Source organism: Opisthocomus hoazin, chromosome W (assembly GCF_030867145.1).
Source record: "Opisthocomus hoazin isolate bOpiHoa1 chromosome W, bOpiHoa1.hap1, whole genome shotgun sequence".
NCBI lineage: Eukaryota > Metazoa > Chordata > Aves > Opisthocomiformes > Opisthocomidae > Opisthocomus > Opisthocomus hoazin.
The window spans coordinates 20,770,459-20,787,490 of NC_134453.1; the positions used below are offsets into that span (position 1 = coordinate 20,770,459).

The window sequence follows — 17,032 nt, forward strand, 5'->3', positions numbered from 1 at the left end:
TGTGCTTGTTGTCATAGTGTTTGTATTTCTGTGATCTGATGGATTTATTTGGGTTTTGTGATCTAATGGATTTGTCTGGACTAAGTAACTGCCTTTGCATCTTCTGGTTTGGTAAGTTTTCCGGGTTCTGCCTTTAGACTATTGTATCTGCATTCTGATTTATTGGGGCTGCGGAAGTATTTGATGCAGCAGGAAGAGATGGGGAATTTCTGGCTGGTTAATGTCACTAATCAAAATGTTATTGCTTATTGTTGTAATGATTATGGCAGTGATTATGTTGGTCCCGTGTATAATACGCATAACACAAAAGGCACTAGAGGTAACTGTGAAGAAAATTTTTGTGATGCAACTAACACAAATTGAGCAAATGTTTTTAAGGTAATGATAAGATAGCTTAGGTTTTTTGAAAAGAAAAAGGGGGAGATGTTGGGGTCGATGTAGCTTGAGAATTAGCACGACTAGGCCGCTTAAGCAAAACAGCATAACTGAACAGGCCGCTGGAAAAGACAGCTAAGAATAGCCATTGAGAAAGTTCTGATAGTGCACATGGTGTGGGTTAGCAAAAACAAGATGTGTTCAAGGACGTGGAGGCAGTCTGTTGCTATTGGCGTTAGTGCATAGTTACCAATCATAAGGGAATGTGGGGCGTGTGAACAGCGTGTGATTTATGTCTGTAGCCTATCCGATATAAACGTGATTGCGTGTACAGATATGGAAAATGTATATAACCGCACAAGCGGGATAATAAAGAATCCGACTGTGCATCTTACCAATGCGTGTGAGAGTCATTCCCATCCTTTCAGGGATGCTGAAACTCGGCATTTAATGAATATATAATATTCGACTGTATAAATTGAAGGAGCAAGTTACTGTCCGGTGCGCACGACTTTGGTGGGGCTACCCCCCGTGCCGCCCGGCGCTGAATAAACATACCTACTTTACAATCTTACAGATTGTGGAGTCTGCTTTCCGCACATCAGTTTTGGCGAGCCAGCCAGGAGATCTCTACTCGGCCGTGGGAGCAACTGCTGAGCAGATGCTTCTAGGCACGCCCCGGGCACTTTCCTCGGAGAAGCCTCTGCTGCCGGCCGCTCACCCGGAGAGCAGACAACAACCTCCTGAAGCCGCGGATATGAACGGTATGTTCTGTAGGGAAGGACCTGTAAGTCGTACGTGTGGCCGGGGCTGCTGGTAAATCGCGCAGAGACGTCTGGCGTGCAGCATAGTCCCCGTGGGGAAAGGGTACCCTGGTAAGGAGGGGGGTTTGCTGACCGATAGAGCGGCCGCTAGCGATCTTGAGGGTAGATCGAGCAAACCCGAGGTTACTGCTGCATCCCAGTGTCGGGAGCCAGGACGGACCTGCTAATGATTGGTATATAAGGAGCAGGAGAAGGGTAAACGGACCTCCGCGCAATTGCATTCGGGTTGTTTCTGTATGAATGTTAACTGCAATCGCATTTGGGTTGTTTTTGTATGAACATTAGCTGCAATTGCGTTCAGGTTGTTTCTGTATGAATGTTAGCTGCAATCACATTTGGATTGTTTTGTATGAATGTTAGCTGCAAGTGATAATGTTATAATTTGGATGCCTGGGGATTTTATGTTAGAAGTATTGTCTTTGTGCGTGTGTATGTGTGGTTGAGATACAGCATTGCTGTGAAGTGAGTGGGAGTCCCGATCTGTGGTTCCGTAACTCCGCGAGGAGCACGGCCAGAGACGGACAAAGTGCTTGGAACAATTATAAAGCTTGTAAATCTTTTTAACGTGCAAGTTGGGCTGCCGTAGTGCCTAACCACTCTCCTAAGTGACAGGGAACGGGAACTGGCTAATTATTAAAGTGGCAGAGCAAAGGAAATCACTCCTTAGGTGGTTTGGGCTCGAACCTTGGGAGTATTTAAATCAAGGAGGGGGTTGGATACAAAGGGGAGAAGGAAGGTTTTATTTGAAAGGGGCATACGTGACTCCCACAGGGTGGAAGGTGGCTTTAGATTGGGAACAACCTCCAGAAACCCTTATAAGTCCTGGGGTTGGTGGGCAAGTAGGAATAATTCCCTGCTTCGCATGTGGGCTAGCTCCTAGATTATATAAGAATTGGCACCAAGCTTGGGTCCTGTTGAAGTGTAAATCTTGTGATAAAAAGTGGTACTGTGTCTCTAGTAGGCGAGGAGTGCAGTGTCCTAAGTGCCTTCCCCGGATCCCATGGTTTTATAGTTGGGAAAGAACTCACCAAGAAATTGAGGTAGTGAAGCTGGTGTGCGGAAGGGAAAATTTGATTCCGGAAATTTGGGATGTGTGGGAGAAAGATTGGGAGGAAACTATAACGAGCTGTAAGAAACGATTCGTGTGGAAATTTATTAAAAGAATAGCAAAAGACGAATTAAAGGGGCAATAAGTCGCGAAATGAGTAACACTCAGGGAGGAATTTTGAAAAAGAGTCCTTCAGTCTGTGTACTCGCTCACTGGAAAGGCATTGTTGGGACTGGAGGCATAGAAAGTAAAAGGACCCTTATCAAATATTGCAATCAATGGTGGCCTCTATATAAATTGGAAAATGGGGCCAAGTGGCCATTAAATGGGTCAATAGACTATAATACCCTTTTGCAGCTAATGCTGTTTTTGAGGAGAGAAGGAAAATGGGATGAGGTCTCATATGCAGATATGTTTTTCACCCTCCAAAACAATCCGGAGTGGCAAAGGGTCTGTGGAATGATATCACCACAGGACCCCATGGTACTCACACTTGAGCGAGAAAATAATAAAGAACTCAGAGGTAAACTGAGGCGGTGTTGCTCAGCATGTAGCACTGAGCAAAGATGTACTAAAGCTAATAAAATTCACCAGGCGCCAGAACAGGATCTGACTTGTTCAAGCCTCCCCCTCGTTCACAGGAACAGGACGCGGACTCGGACAAAACCTCCATTCCTTCAAATAGCCCTGTGTCTTCCCGGACTAGGAAGAAGTCTACCTCAACAGCTTTATAGGCATCTCTTCGAGAGGCGGTAGGACCTGACAGTGGAACAATGTTGGTTAAAGTACCCTTCTCCACTAATGATCTAGAAGCCTGGGAAAGGGTGGCTTGGGAATATTGGACAGACCCAGCAAGGGTCGCTAAACATTTTAAAATTATGATAAAACAACATAATCCTGACTGGGAGGATATACAATTTTTATTAGAATATGTAACCGAAACAGAGAAACAGTTAATTCTGAAAACTGCAGGTGATTTGGCTGAAAACCACTATAAAGAGAGGGGGGGGTGAGGTTAAGGATTATTTCCCCCTCCAAGACCCAAATTGGGATGCTAACAGGTCTGTTCACAGGGAAAGGTTGCAGGCATACCGAGAGTGGATTTTTAAAGGAATGGAAAAGGCCATTCCCAAAAATATAAATTGATCAGCTTTATATGCAGTTAAACAGGGTCCTTCCGAGTCTCTATCTGAATTCCTGGACCAAATGAGGGATGTAACCTGATGAGGTTCAACAAGGGCAAGTGCAGGGTCCTGCACCTGGGGAGGAATAACCCCATGCATCAGTACAGGCTTGGGGCAGACCTGCAGCTCTGTGGAGAGGGACCTGGGTGTCCTGGTGGACAACAGGTTGACCATGAGCCAGCAGTGTGCCCTGGCTGCCAAGAAGGCCAATGGGATCCTGGGGTGCATCAAGAAGAGTGTGGCCAGCAGGCCGAGGGAGGTTCTCCTTCCCCTCTACACTGCCCTAGTGAGGCCCCATCTGGAGTACTGTGTCCAGTTCTGGGCTCCCCAGTTCAAGAAGGATGAGGAGCTACTGGAGAGAGTCCAGCGGAGGGCTACAAGGATGGTGAGGGGACTGGAGCATCTCTCCTACGAGGAGAGGCTGAGGGAGCTGGGCTTGTTCAGCCTGAAGAAGAGAAGGCTGCGAGGGGACCTAATATATGCTTACAAATATCTGAAGGGTGGGTGTCAGGAGGATGGGGCCAAGCTCTTTTCAGTGGTGCCCAGCAACAGGACAAGGGGCAATGGGCACAAACTCAGGCACAGGAAGTTCCGTCTGAACATGAGGAAGAACTTCTTCACTCTGAGGGTGACGGAGCCCTGGAACAGGCTGCCCAGGGAGGTTGTGGAGTCTCCTTCTCTGGAGATATTCAAGACCCACCTGGACAAGGTCCTCTACAGCCTGCTCTGCGTGACCCTGCTTTGGCAGGGGGGTTGGACTAGATGACCCACAGAGGTCCCTTCCAACCCATAATGTTCTGTGATTCTGTAATGCGCCGTAACACACCGCTGGACCCTGGGTCAGAGGTAGGAATACAACAACTAGTCTCCCTATTTTTGGGGTAGTCTACGGGAGACATTAGGCGCAAACTCCAGAAGTTGTGCCCCACAAAAGGGAGAAATTTGGAAGTCTTACTGGATGAATCATGGAGAGTGTTTAGCAATAGAGAGGAAGGGTGCAAACAAGGACAGAGGAGAATGGTAGCTGTTGTCAGGGAAGAGGGAGAGAAAAAACCTAGACGAGAACCGTCCCGGTTAGGCAGAGACCAATGTGCGTTGTGTAAGAGGTTTGGTCATTGGAAAAGGGAATGTCCAAGAAACAAGGGAAACGAACAAAATCATCGGACAAGAAGAATGGTAGCTCATGTGAAGGAAGATTGATGGGGACCTGGGGAATCCACCCTAGCGGATCCACTGGTTATAATGAAGCTAGGGAAGGAACAACAAGAGGTAGAATTTTTGGTTGACACGGGGGCAACATACTCGGTTTTGAATCAAGCCTTGATGCCCCTGGGGAGTGACTGTATCATGGTAAAAGGGGCAACTGGCCAAAGCGAAAAAGCATACTTTTGTAAACCTTTAAAGTACAAATTAGGAAAACAATGGGGCATCCACAAATTCTTGTATATGCCCAACTCCCCAAAGGCACTTCTGGAAAGGGATTTGTTGGAACAATTAGGTGCAAAAATTACATTTGAAAAAGGAGAAATTACTCTGGAGGTGAAGGATCAACAATACATCCAGGTACTGAGTCTATTTCTAACCAGTCCTCCCACAGAAGGAAAAACTCCCAAGGAGATCCTAAACCGGGTATACCCTGGGGTATGGTCCACTGATGTGCCTGGAAGAGTGAAGAATGCTCCACCCATTGAAGTTAGACTCAAAGAAGGCCGGCAACTGGTAAGAGTTAAGCAATATCCCCTAAAACAGGAAGATAAGGAAGGAATCCGGCCAGTGATAGAAAGATTTGTACAATTAGGATTATTGCAAGAGTGCGAGTCAGATTTTAACACCCCTATAGTAACTGTCCGTAAACCTGACTGGTCATACCAGGTGGTCCAGGACTTGCGAGCTGTAAACAAAATAACAGAGGACCTTTACCCAGTAGTAGCAAACCCATATACTTTGTTAACCGTATTGGCTCCCCAATTAACCTGGTTTACTGTTTTAGATTTGAAAGATGCCTTCTTTTGCCTTCCTCTCCATGAAGCCAGTCAGAAATTATTCGCATTTGAATGGGAAAACTCCAAAAGTGGTCGAAAGACTCAGCTCACTTGGACGGTGCTGCCACAAGGATTTAAGAACAGTCCTACCATCTTCGGTAATCAACTTGCAAAAGACTTGGAGTCCTGGGAAATCCCGTCTGAAGAAGGGAAATTATTACAGTATGTGGATGACATCCTGATTGCCACCAAAGCAGAAGACGGTTGTATCACTTGGACGGTGAGTCTGCTAAATTTCTTGGGGTTCCAAGGGTACCGGGTATCTAAAAAGAAGGCCCAAATAATACAGCGCGAGGTGATTTACTTGGGCTATGAGATTAGTGCTGGACAATGAACTTTGGGACAGGCCCATAAGGAGGCAATATGCCAAACTCAGAGACCTCAGACAGTGAAAGAGCTACAGACTTTCTTGGGAATGACCGGGTGGTGCCGGCTGTGGATTTATAATTATGGACTACTCGTTAAACAAAATCACCTTAAATGGAACAAGGAGACCATGCAAGCCTTTGAACTATTGAAAAAGGCTCTGATGTCGGCCCCAGCCTTAGGGCTCCCAGATGTGAGTAAGCCGTTTTTCCTTTTCTCTCACGAGAAGCAGGGAATTGCTCTGGGGATACTAGCACAAGACCTAGGTCCATACCGACGAGCAGATGCCTATCTCTCCAAACAGCTGGATGCAACTGCGAAGGGTTGGCCTGGATGCCTGCGAGCGGTTGCAGCTGTAGTGTTAAATATACAGGAAGCCCGAAAATTTACCTTGGGCCAGAAAATGACTGTCTTGGTGTCCCACACATTATCCGCAGTATTGGAGGCAAAAGGAGGACACTGGCTTGTTGCGGCGGGAACGAGGACTCGATCAGTATGATCCATAACAGTCAACTTTATTAGCAGAGAATCTGGATTATATAGACAGCACTCGGTACAGCACTCGGTTATGATTGGTCCCTATTCATAGAGCATCTATTAATAGAACATCTGTTTACCCACAGCCGGCCTTGGAGCATCTGTTTATCCACAGCCGGCCTCTCGATGGCCTTGAGGCCTGTGCTGCTACAGACCGATCAAGTCCATATTCAGAGTGTCTGGGTTGCTCACAATATGTCCCTGTTCTTCCAGGAATCCCACAAATCCCCCTTTTTGTTTTTGAGCAACCCAGATACCATTAAACGTCGTCTTAACCACATTTATAGCACAATTTAACAAACATCCAAAAATGCCTAGCATGATCAGAATCATAACCAACATCGCTATTCCCTGTTTGACCATATCCGACAACCAATTTCTTCATCATTTTGACCACACAACTTATCACACAACCAAACACCAACAATCCTACCAACAGAGTAATTAACATAGTCACTCACAGAATTACAAAATCTTTTAACCATCCAGTTATACCTAATGTTTTCAACCAGTCTGCCAATCCAGTCTCCACAGATATAGCCCTCAAATTTTTGCGCAGCTCACTCAATTGTTGATGTATCGATTTTGAGTGGTCACTCAAATTCATACAACACATTCCTTCAAAATCTTCACACCCATGTCCTTGTGCTAAAAGTAAAAATCAATTGCTACATGATTTGGTGAAGTCGCGTGTCTAACCAAATCAACATCTAAAACCAAACTACTTAAGACCTGAGAAGTAGCATTAGTCTTTTTGGTTAGCCAACATCCCAATTTCTTCGGGGTAGCTAGAGCCTGAAAGGCTGCAATCCTGGGAGCTAAAAATGATGCAGTGATTATTTCACCGCTATTCCAAAATCCAATATTGTCTTTGCAATCTGAGGTAAAAGCATGAATTGCTCTTTTCCCTCGGTATCGTGTATTTCGGTGGCCAATTATCATGATCTGATTTGGTGTTAAAAGCGCTTATCTCCCTAGACTACAGGGACCTCCCTTTATATGGGATGGGATGGGATGGACGGCTAAGCATGGTCCGTACAAATGATAAATACTCCATGGGGTAAAGCAAGTGGTTGATTAATCGATTTAGATATGTTGCTTGTGGTACAGCTACACCAAGCACTTGCATTGTGAGATATAATGTTCAATGTATCAACGCTCCATGCACGTGTTGGATTTCTCCCTGTATAGTTAAAAAACAAACAAAAGTCCATTCGCATGGAGCCAAGTAACTCTATCTCCTGAGGCTCTAACTGGGCCAACGGCAGTTGAACAGTCCATAGGTTCCACATATCAGTGACTGTGCCGTTGTTCGGGGGGACCACACTGGTCGGTGCCGGTGGTATGGGCCATGCATCCAAAGGGACACCAACTAGGCATGTGGAAAAGGGGTTTCAGGCAAATTGAATTTTGTCCTGTTAGATTTGCTAGCGTGACCCACACATTCATTTTTGGTTGCGGTGGCACCCATATCGCTTGCATACACCCCATCAAGCTTAAGAGGATCGTTATTATTTCCATCTTGTATACCTATCTGTGTTACAGCAAAAATAGTGGATTGGATAGATCTTACTTATGGTATCGATTCTTTTACAGCGAATGCACAATGGTGTTAAGGTACAATTCAGATAAATGCGTTGATTACCATTAAAATAAATCAAATACCTTTTACAAAATATATCATGTGCAATAACATATCCACAACAGTGCTTACAGACTAAACGTATAGATACCTGCGGCCTAGTGAGGCCTGATACACCACTCCTTACAGTCTCAAACCAATCACTTCCCATCAAACAGTGTGTTATTACTCAAAATGTCTTCTGATGCTTCAGCAGGTGCTTCAGGGTCTTTTGTGGTTGTTTGCTGCTTGTCTAGCGCTGGCTTAATGCACTTCGCTGGGAACCATTTAGGTCCTAAATCTGTGGAAACACAAGCATACCCGCGCCTCCACATTAATAGTTCCCATGGGCCTGTCCAAGCTCCTGATTGCAAATCCCGTGCCAGCACCTTTGCCTTAGGTCGTATATCAGCATTCCGGACGTTAGTTCCTGGGAACTTTCTGTCCCGATCAGGCAGCTATTTGCAGCAGGGTCTCTGTTCTACTTCTGTCCAATCTGTAGCCATATCACACGCCAGGTCAACCGATAAGGTTGCTGCTGATGATGATGATGATGAGGTTGCGCTGCCCATGTGCTGGCTGGCAGTACACAACCGCTGTTTTTTTAACTCCTGATCATGTACTCGGCTCCTTCAGCACATCCACAAGTCCTGTTTACTTCAGCATTTTTCTCTTCTGTTTGTTACAGCAATCTGCTTTTGTCCCGTTCCTCTACATCTCCCCTGTTTTTTTTTAATAAATTTAAAGCAAGCGCTAAATTGACATGTGTAAGCATCATTATTGGCATGTGGTTCACACTACAGTGCAACACTAAAAATAAACATAAGAACACAAATGCTAATAAAAAGACATATAGATGTGAAGTACATACCATAACCTGCCAGGTGTAAAGAAGGGTTAAATTAGCTTGAAATTCACACTTGGGTTATAGGTATACTCATCACACATACATACATAACATTCAGTATTGGCTATCCAGATTAATCTTCTAGATTAAGATCAATGTATCTAGAACCATGACTCATCAACTATATAGGCTAAAATCAATGTACATAAAAGCATAAATCTGCAGACATCACCACATCTATTCCCTGCTGCATCAAATGCTTCCGAAGTCCTGATAAATCAGAGTCCAAATAAAAGTCTAAAGTCAAAAAAACAGAAATAATCAATACCTGCAGAATTTACCAAACCGGAAGACGCAAAACCAGTTACTTAATCCAGACAAATCCGTTAGATCACAGAAACCAAACAGGTCCATCAGATCACAGAAATACAAACATTATAACATAAAGTCACACGTTTATGGTCGTGACCACACACACACAGACACACCAAGTTTTCAACATAAATCCAAATATTACAAAGACTTATGAACAGACAAGGACTTACAATAATATTCAACATTTAACAGACAAATTCCAAAGCCTCAGTTTCAGGAAGAGTACTCTTTTTTGAATTCTGTTTTAGGAAGGGCACTTTCCCTTCTCCCCAGGGATATAGCCTAATGTTGTGAAGCTTTCACTACGACTAACAAGCAGGCAACAAGAAACAACACTGGAAGAATGCCTTTGTCTTATTAATGGTCCCTGCTCATAACCTTTTGGTCCAGGGATCAGAGGTTCTCCCCGAGAATCCCTCGGTGCCGGCTGGAGGTCCTGCGATCCCTCGGACCATTGATGTTCAAGAGCAGGGTCCTACCTGGGTACCCAAAATCTATTACCAGAAAGCAGCAAAATAATTTACTTAGCACATCACTGACCTAAAAGAGTATAAGGCTGGGAAAAAAACAACCCATAAATTATATACAAATTTGTCAGTAAATTGACAGTAATTCTGGAAGTAAAGGCCGTTGCAATTTTATCCAAAACTTTTTGTAAGACAGTTTTTGCTTTTGGCGTCGATCTTCAGGAAAATAACAAATCTGAGTCCCTTTTAACAAGGTAAATAGAGGGGACAACTCTTCAGTCATGATGCAAATATTTTCACCTTTCAACAGAGTGAACAACATCATCTAGAAAGGCCATCTGAACCTTGGAAAGATAATAAAGTCCAGCTGTTTGTCCACAAGGAATTCTACTGCAGCAATTGAATTATACACACTTTTCCCAACCAAGGCCTTGGATGTCAGGAAGATGGTTCTCGCTGCGCCGCTTCTGGGTTGGGCTGGGCCAGGCCGCACCGCCGGTTGCCCGGGGGTAGCCGTGTGCCCCACCAGGTGTAAGGTTTGCTGACCCGTCTGGTGTGGTGGCTGCTGGTGCTGCGGGCTGTGCTGTGTCTGAGGGACTGCGCGGTTTTATGCTGGAATTCACCCTGCTTTGATCTCAGGTCGGGTACACCAATTGCTGTAGAGGGACCCTGTTGTACACTTTCGGGGTGCCGGATTTTGCACCCCACTTCCCATTTCTCTGGATTTAAAGGATCGTCAGGTTCTGGCAGATTTACCTCCCGTATTTCTCACGTTGGGTTAGGAATTTCATCGTATTCAGGGTTAAATTTCAAAAGACTGCGGCTCTGTCCCTGCTTTTGAGATAATGGTGGAGGAGTAGCAGCCGCTTCTAAGATAGTCTCTACGGGTTTTAGAGCATTTAAAGCAGTATGCACCGATTTCCAAGTAATGATGTCCTCAGGGATTTTAAACTGCAAGACTTTGTTCTTTCAAAATTCTCTGTAAAATCTTTTGATGGAGCTTTCACTCCTTTTCTAGGTGACTGTCCCATCCTTCAGCAAGCCGGGGGGGGGGGGGGGGGAACAGACCCGATTCCTGCTCAGGGTCTGTTGGACCCAGCCCCTGCTCACGGCTTTCTTCAGGTGGTACATTAGTATCAAAAAGACTTTTCTGAATGGCGCTGGCTATTTTTTTTTCTCTGCTCGCACATCTTTTAATGCTTCATAAACCAAATGCCAAGTTGTTAATACTCCACTCGCATTCACATCACTCCTTGAAGCATGTTCAAAAAGTAATTCTCCTGCCTCCTTCCAAGTTAAAACACCAAAAACACGCGGTGACTCCGCGGGCACTCCATTACTTCTGAGCCAGGCTAATAACAGCTCGAAAGTCCGTTCTTCATATTTAATCCCTTTCTTCCTTAAAATTTGCTTTAACATCTTAACAATCCCTTTCTCCTCAGCTGACATACTCACTCCCACTGCATTTCTCGGCTGCTCACCTGATCCTGATCACGGCATTAATGGAAAAGGTGTCTGTATAGTCCTGGGGTCTTGGTTCGCTCGGTCCAGCTGGCAAGACGATTGTTCAGCCAAGACGTCTCCTAGTCCTTGGACTACAGCTTCTTCCTCCTCACAGCATGTCGCTGGAGTCGCTGGAGATGTCAGTGTGGATGGAGGAAGCGCAGGATCCTTGCTGGAGCCACGGGGATGTTGGGACCCGTGAACAGCATACTAGTCACCGAGCAGGACCCTCCCTCGGGCGTTAACGCAGCAAAAGCAGAAACGGCAGCAGCTCTCTTGGCTCTCATGGCTTTTAAAGTTTCAGGGATCAGCCTCCACACAGTGGAGAATTTGCTCCCTTCCTTGGAACCCATACTAATTTCTTCCCACAGTTTCGCTCCTATATCAGCCCATGTCTGAACTTCAAAGGCAGCATTAACACAGGGGATTAAGTCTCTTCTCCGTGCCCAAAGGAACAAAGGCATCAAGGTAGCTGAGTCATATTGTAACCCTCTCACGGAGAGGATATGTTGGAGGAGCTTAACCACTGCTGACTCTGTCAGTGTGGACCCCATCTCCTCCCCGGCCACCCGCCTGATCAGGGCAGGATTTCCCTAAATTCGCACTAGCTAGCGCCTTTTCTGATTGCCGGGGCAGCACTCACCTTTGGCCAGCGTCCGCCCCCTCAGTCTTCGGTCTCCCTGGAGAAATCAGCCGTCGATGCTAATACTGATCTGAGGGTCCCTGTTCTGGCGCCATTTGTTGCAGCGGGAACGAGGACTCGATCAGTATGATCCATAACAGTCAACTTTATTAGCAGAGAATCTGGATTATATAGACAGCACTCAGTACAGCACTCAGTTATGATTGGTCCCTATTCATAGAGCATCTATTAATAGAACATCTGTTTACCCGCAGCCGGCCTTGGAGCATCTGTTTATCCACAGCCGGCCTCTCGATGGCCTTGAGGCCTGTGCTGCTACAGACCGATCAAGTCCATATTCAGAGTGTCTGGGTTGCTCACAATATGTCCCTGTTCTTCCAGGAATCCCACACTGGCTTTCTCCACAAAGATTCCTGAGATATCAGGCCATACTGGTAGAACAGGATGATGTAGGGATTATAGTTACTAACATTGTCAACCCAGCTTCCTTTCTCAGCGGAAACACGGGAGAACAGGTGCATCATGACTGCCTGGAGACCATTGAAGCAACCTATGCGAGTCGCCTGGATTTGAGAGACAGCCCTATGGAGAATGGGGAAGACTGGTTCACAGATGGAAGCAGCTATGTTCTGAGTGGTAAGAGACACACGGAGTATGCTGTCACCACCAGTCAAGAAGTCATAGAGTCAGGACCTTTGCCCATAAACACTTCTGCGCAGAAGGCAGAGATAATTGCTTTAACCCGTGCCTTGGAATTGGCCCAAGGCAAAGTTGTGAATATATACACAGACTCGAAGTATGCCTTCGGAGTTGTGCATGTGCCTGGAGCGATCTGGAAGGAAAGAGGACTATTGAACTCTCAAGGGAAAAACATCAAACATGCAGAAGAAATTTTGAAACTGCTGGAGGCAGTTCAACTCCCCAAGAAAGTGGCAATCATGCATATTAAGGCGCACCAGAAAGTGAGCTCAGAATTGGAAAAAGGAAACGAGCTGGCGGACAGAGAGGAAAAACAGGTGGCCAAAACGGAGGTAAGAACTGAAGGGGCTTTAATCCCTGACGGACAAATCTCCCTAGAAGGTAAGCCAGAATATACCAAGGAAGACCAGAAACTTATCACAGATCTAGAAGGGTCATACAATAAGGAGGGGTGGGCTCAAATCCCACAGGGAAAACTAATCATTCCCTCCTGTCTGATATGGCATTTAGTAAGGGAAGAACATAGGAAAAGGCATTGGGGAACAGAGGCTCTGTACAAACACTTAACTAGAGAGATTGTAGCCAGAAATTTATACACCACGGTGAGACAGGTGACTCAGCAGTGCGGTCTTTGCCTCCAGACTAATCCAAAAAATAACCCTAAACCAGAGATGGGTCAGACTGGAAAAGGTAACGGGCCTGGGCAGCAATGGCAGATTGATTTCACGGAACTCCCAAGAAAAGGGGGGTACCGATATCTATTGGTATCAACCGATACCTTTTCAGGTTGGCCGGAAGCATTCCCAACCAGGATGGCTAAAGCTCGGGAAGTAACTAAAGTATTAATACAAGAGACAATACCACGCTTTGGGGTTCCAGCAACTATGTCCTCTGATAGGGGACCACATTTTGTTTCAAAAGTAGCACAACAAATTAGCCAACACCTGGGTATAGATTGGCAGCTCCACACCCCATACCGCCCTCAGTCGAGCAGCCAAGTGGAGAAAATGAACCACTTAATCAAGCAACAAATTGTGAAATTAGGGCAAGAAGCAAATTTGACATGGCCTCAGTCCCTTCCTCTAGCCCTCTGTCACGTTACTTTGGCAGAAAATAAACCCCCTTGCTTTCTAACTCTTCACCAGAGTGAGAGGCTAGGTGCGGCTAGTTTTAAATTCTGAGCGATGTTCATTTTGCCACTACCAGTCCAGTCGCGTTTAATACGTATATTAAACTACCACGATTCTGGATACACTAATAGCAGTCTGCACCTTCAGTCCAGTCACGCTCATGAACTAGCACGGCCGCATTTGGTCGCGTTCAGTGAGAAACTGTGACAACTGGCTACTTAAACAGTGCAGTTTTATTTGTGCAACAGGTATAGAGGTTTTTTTTGAATTGCCGGTGATAGTGACTGTCTGCAAGAAAGCACGTGCAAATATATAAAACGTGTGAAATAATACAGCCTGGCTATAAACATTAGGGAGTAACTATTCCCAAGAAAAGCGCTTTAGTTTAAGTCTCACCCAAGGCGTCCCAAGGGGGGGAGAAGCAAGGCTCAGTCTGTCGGCTAATCCCGGCTGTCGGAGGCAGTTTGAGGTGGAGTTTCCCTTGACTTGCTCACGGTGTTATCTTCTTTTCCTCCGAAAATCTACGGTGTTATCTTCTTCTCCGGAAATCCCCCATTTCCCTGGCTATTTTATATCCTTTCTACCTTTAAGGTGGAGTTTGAGTGACTGTAGTCATACATACCTTTTATCGTGATTGGTGTAAAATTTTCTCGCTTCACGTTTAAAGGTATGGTTTACGAAAAATTGAGAGCACAGACTCGAAGAGGGGTGGTCGCACCTCGGAGGCGGGTAGCCTTTGGGATAGAGGTGTGTTTTGGTATTAAAATAATATTAAAACGAGCAAAGTTCACGAGAGGATAGCACTTTGGCAAGGTTTCGAAAACCTGTTGGCTCAGGGGGCCAGATGAGCTGCTTATCAGTTCTAGAGAACCATTTCTTCCCGCTTTATCATCACGGAGCAGGGCCACGGCGTCTCCACTCCGTTCCATCCTCTATGGTACATTGCAGGGAGTTGCTATGTTAGTGGATTCCTCGCATGCCTGCTGCAGCTGTGCCCCATCCTCAGAGCTCCTTTTGATTTCATGCTTTTCCTCAATGGGTGAACACTGCTACGTTTTTCATATAAACCTTAATTTTCAGAGGTAAAACCTTAATTTTACTAATAATTCCACACCCTCTTGCGTATACGGACAAGGCCGAGGGCAAGAGAGGGACTGAGCCCTTTTGAGAGCCTGTATGGACGACCCTATGGAATACAGAAGGGGATATCCACACAAATTGGGGATGAGATTATGACTTCTTATTTAGTGGCACTGGGCAAACAATTAAACAAAATCAGGAAACATGTGGTTGGGACCCGAGGGAGGGGCCTAGATGGACCTGTACATAATATACACCCTGGAGATTATGTATATATAAAGTCTCTTACAGAAAAGACTCTAGAGCCACAGTGGGAAGGACCATACCAAGTACTACTCACCTCTTTCACGGCCATCAGAATCAAGGAACAGAGCACCTGGATTCATCACACCAGAGTTAAAAAGGCACCTGGGAAACCATGGACGATAACCCCTACTGGAAACGAAGCTAGGTGGAATCTAAATTCACATCTAGCAATAAGTCAAAAAGTTTCCCAGATTTTGAACAAAACTAATTGTTGGATATGTACACACATGCCAGAACATGGGGGAAAAGGGATTTCATTAATCGGTATTCCAATTCTGAAGAACATCTCCTGGGCTAACCTCTGGACAAACACCACATGTAATGACAAAAACGATGAAGTGTTGGAATTAGAGATAATAACTCCTGAGGCCCAGAAACCTTATTGTACATGTGTACAGAGATGCAATCCACCAAGAGGCAAAGGAAAACTGGATTGTAGAGATGTGCCATTGACACATGTAGGGAACCATACAGCTTATAATCACACTATAAGCATCGGAGCTTCATTTGGTGTTAACACTACCGCATGGCCGGTACCAGAAGGAAGAGGGTGGTACTGGCTATTTAATGACACTGCTCGGAAAGTGTTACCAAAAAAATTGGAAAGGAACATGTACTTTGGGGGCAGTAGTTCCGAACATGACCATACATAATTCTCCACCAAAAGGACGGGTACGTGCACACTTATGAAAAATGAGACAAAATGCCAAAAATCCTTTAGTAGAGAGGACCACCACTTTTCATAGTTTTGCAATAAAAGCTCAACAACTAGAAATATCTAGCTTAACTCAGACTGTATTGCAAAATAGAATGGCTTTGGATCTATTGCTGGCCTCTCAAGGGGGAGTGTGTATGGTTATAAATACAAGTTGTTGCATGTATGTAGATCAAAGTAAGAGAATTTCCACTGATCTAGAAGAGATTTGGAAACAAACTAAAATATTACATTAAGTGACAAAAGACAACACATCCTGGGGTTTCTCGGAAATATGAGAAAAACTCACTTAGCTACCTAATTTAGGATGACTGAGGCAATTATTCGTTACAATGGTCTTGATCATAATAATAATAATTGTTTTGTGTATTTTGATTAGGTGTAGCCTTTGGTGCTGCAAGAGTACGGGAGATTCTTACAGTGAATGGAAAAGAAACCAATTACGACGAAAGCTGGAGTCCCATAAGTATTTTGAGAAGATGTTAAATAACGATGTACTATAATAGAATTAACAGTAGTAAAAGAATTTACTAACCTTTTAGAAAAGGGGGGACTGAAGGAAGGGGTTAAAGGGATTTTAGTAGAAGCAGCACTGCCTGATAGTTGCTGTGCAGAGAACTGACAGTGCTTATCTATTGTGTAAATTAACTGAGGCAGAGCGTCTTGCATTTTCTTACAAAGGGGGGTAGTTCCCGATAAGGGCTGGGGAGCCGCCTACAAGCGGCTAAGACTGACCTTGCAGTTTGGATGGGAGCCACAAGAGAACTGAGTTTGCCCAGAAACAAAGGTCAATCAGCAAACACTGAGATGAAGAGGATGAGCCTTCATCTTGGGACCCCCGACGACCACCACCAGAAGGCACTGCGCAAGTGTGACTGGGAGGAGTCTATGGAAATTACTTTTTGGAACTGATTTTAATACAAGCGGGGATAGGTCATGCATATGTATAGGCGGATTGGGAAATGTAATGAATATATAATATTCGACTGTATAAACTGAAGGAGCAAGTTACTGTCCGGCGCGCATGACTTTGGTGGGGCTACCCCCGGTGCCGCCCGGTGCCAAATAAACATACCTACTTTACAGTCTTACAGATTGTAGAGTCTGTTTTCCACACGTCAGATGCCCGTTGCAAAGGCGAAGCAAATCGGGTCGCTCCTGCCTCTTGCAGTCTCTGAAGAAAGAATTAACAGCAGGTTGAAAGATTAGAGTGTTTCCAGCTGGGTAGGACTATTTCTTCAGGCAATGGACAAGGGTCTTATGTTTGGGC

General features: G+C 45.2%; 2 protein-coding genes across 3 annotated transcripts in view; both read left to right on the forward strand.

Moving 5' to 3' along the window:
• The window catches only part of LOC142365722 (NAD-dependent malic enzyme, mitochondrial-like), a 62,001-nt gene extending 56,929 nt beyond the window's left edge, over positions 1-5,072 (forward strand). Inside the window, 3 exon segments of the mRNA XM_075446813.1 lie at positions 953-1,139; positions 2,889-2,999; positions 5,029-5,072. Coding sequence (XP_075302928.1) covers positions 953-1,139; positions 2,889-2,932 — 231 coding nt within the window. The 3' untranslated portion in view covers positions 2,933-2,999; positions 5,029-5,072.
• A 5,677-nt stretch (positions 5,073-10,749) lies between these two features.
• On the forward strand, positions 10,750-16,795 carry LOC142365723 (uncharacterized). 2 transcript variants are annotated; one of them, XM_075446815.1, is made up of 2 exons: positions 10,750-12,863; positions 15,023-16,795. In XM_075446815.1, the coding sequence occupies exons 1-2, from the start codon at positions 12,417-12,419 to the stop codon at positions 15,698-15,700; spliced, it is 1,125 nt and encodes a 374-aa protein (XP_075302930.1). In that variant the 5' UTR covers positions 10,750-12,416; the 3' UTR covers positions 15,701-16,795. The 2 variants fall into 2 exon arrangements, with proteins under 2 accessions (XP_075302930.1, XP_075302931.1); XM_075446816.1 differs by having other exon boundaries at positions 16,142-16,795.
• Positions 16,796-17,032: the final 237 nt, after the last annotated feature.

Coding starts and splice junctions, on each gene's coding strand:
- LOC142365723 (XM_075446815.1), top strand. CDS start 12,417: ATGGAGAATGGGGAAGACTGGTTCACAGATGGAAGCAGCTATGTTCTG. Junction 12,864..15,022: donor AACAGGTGGCCAAAACGGAG/GTAAGAACTGAA, acceptor GTATATATAAAG/TCTCTTACAGAAAAGACTCT.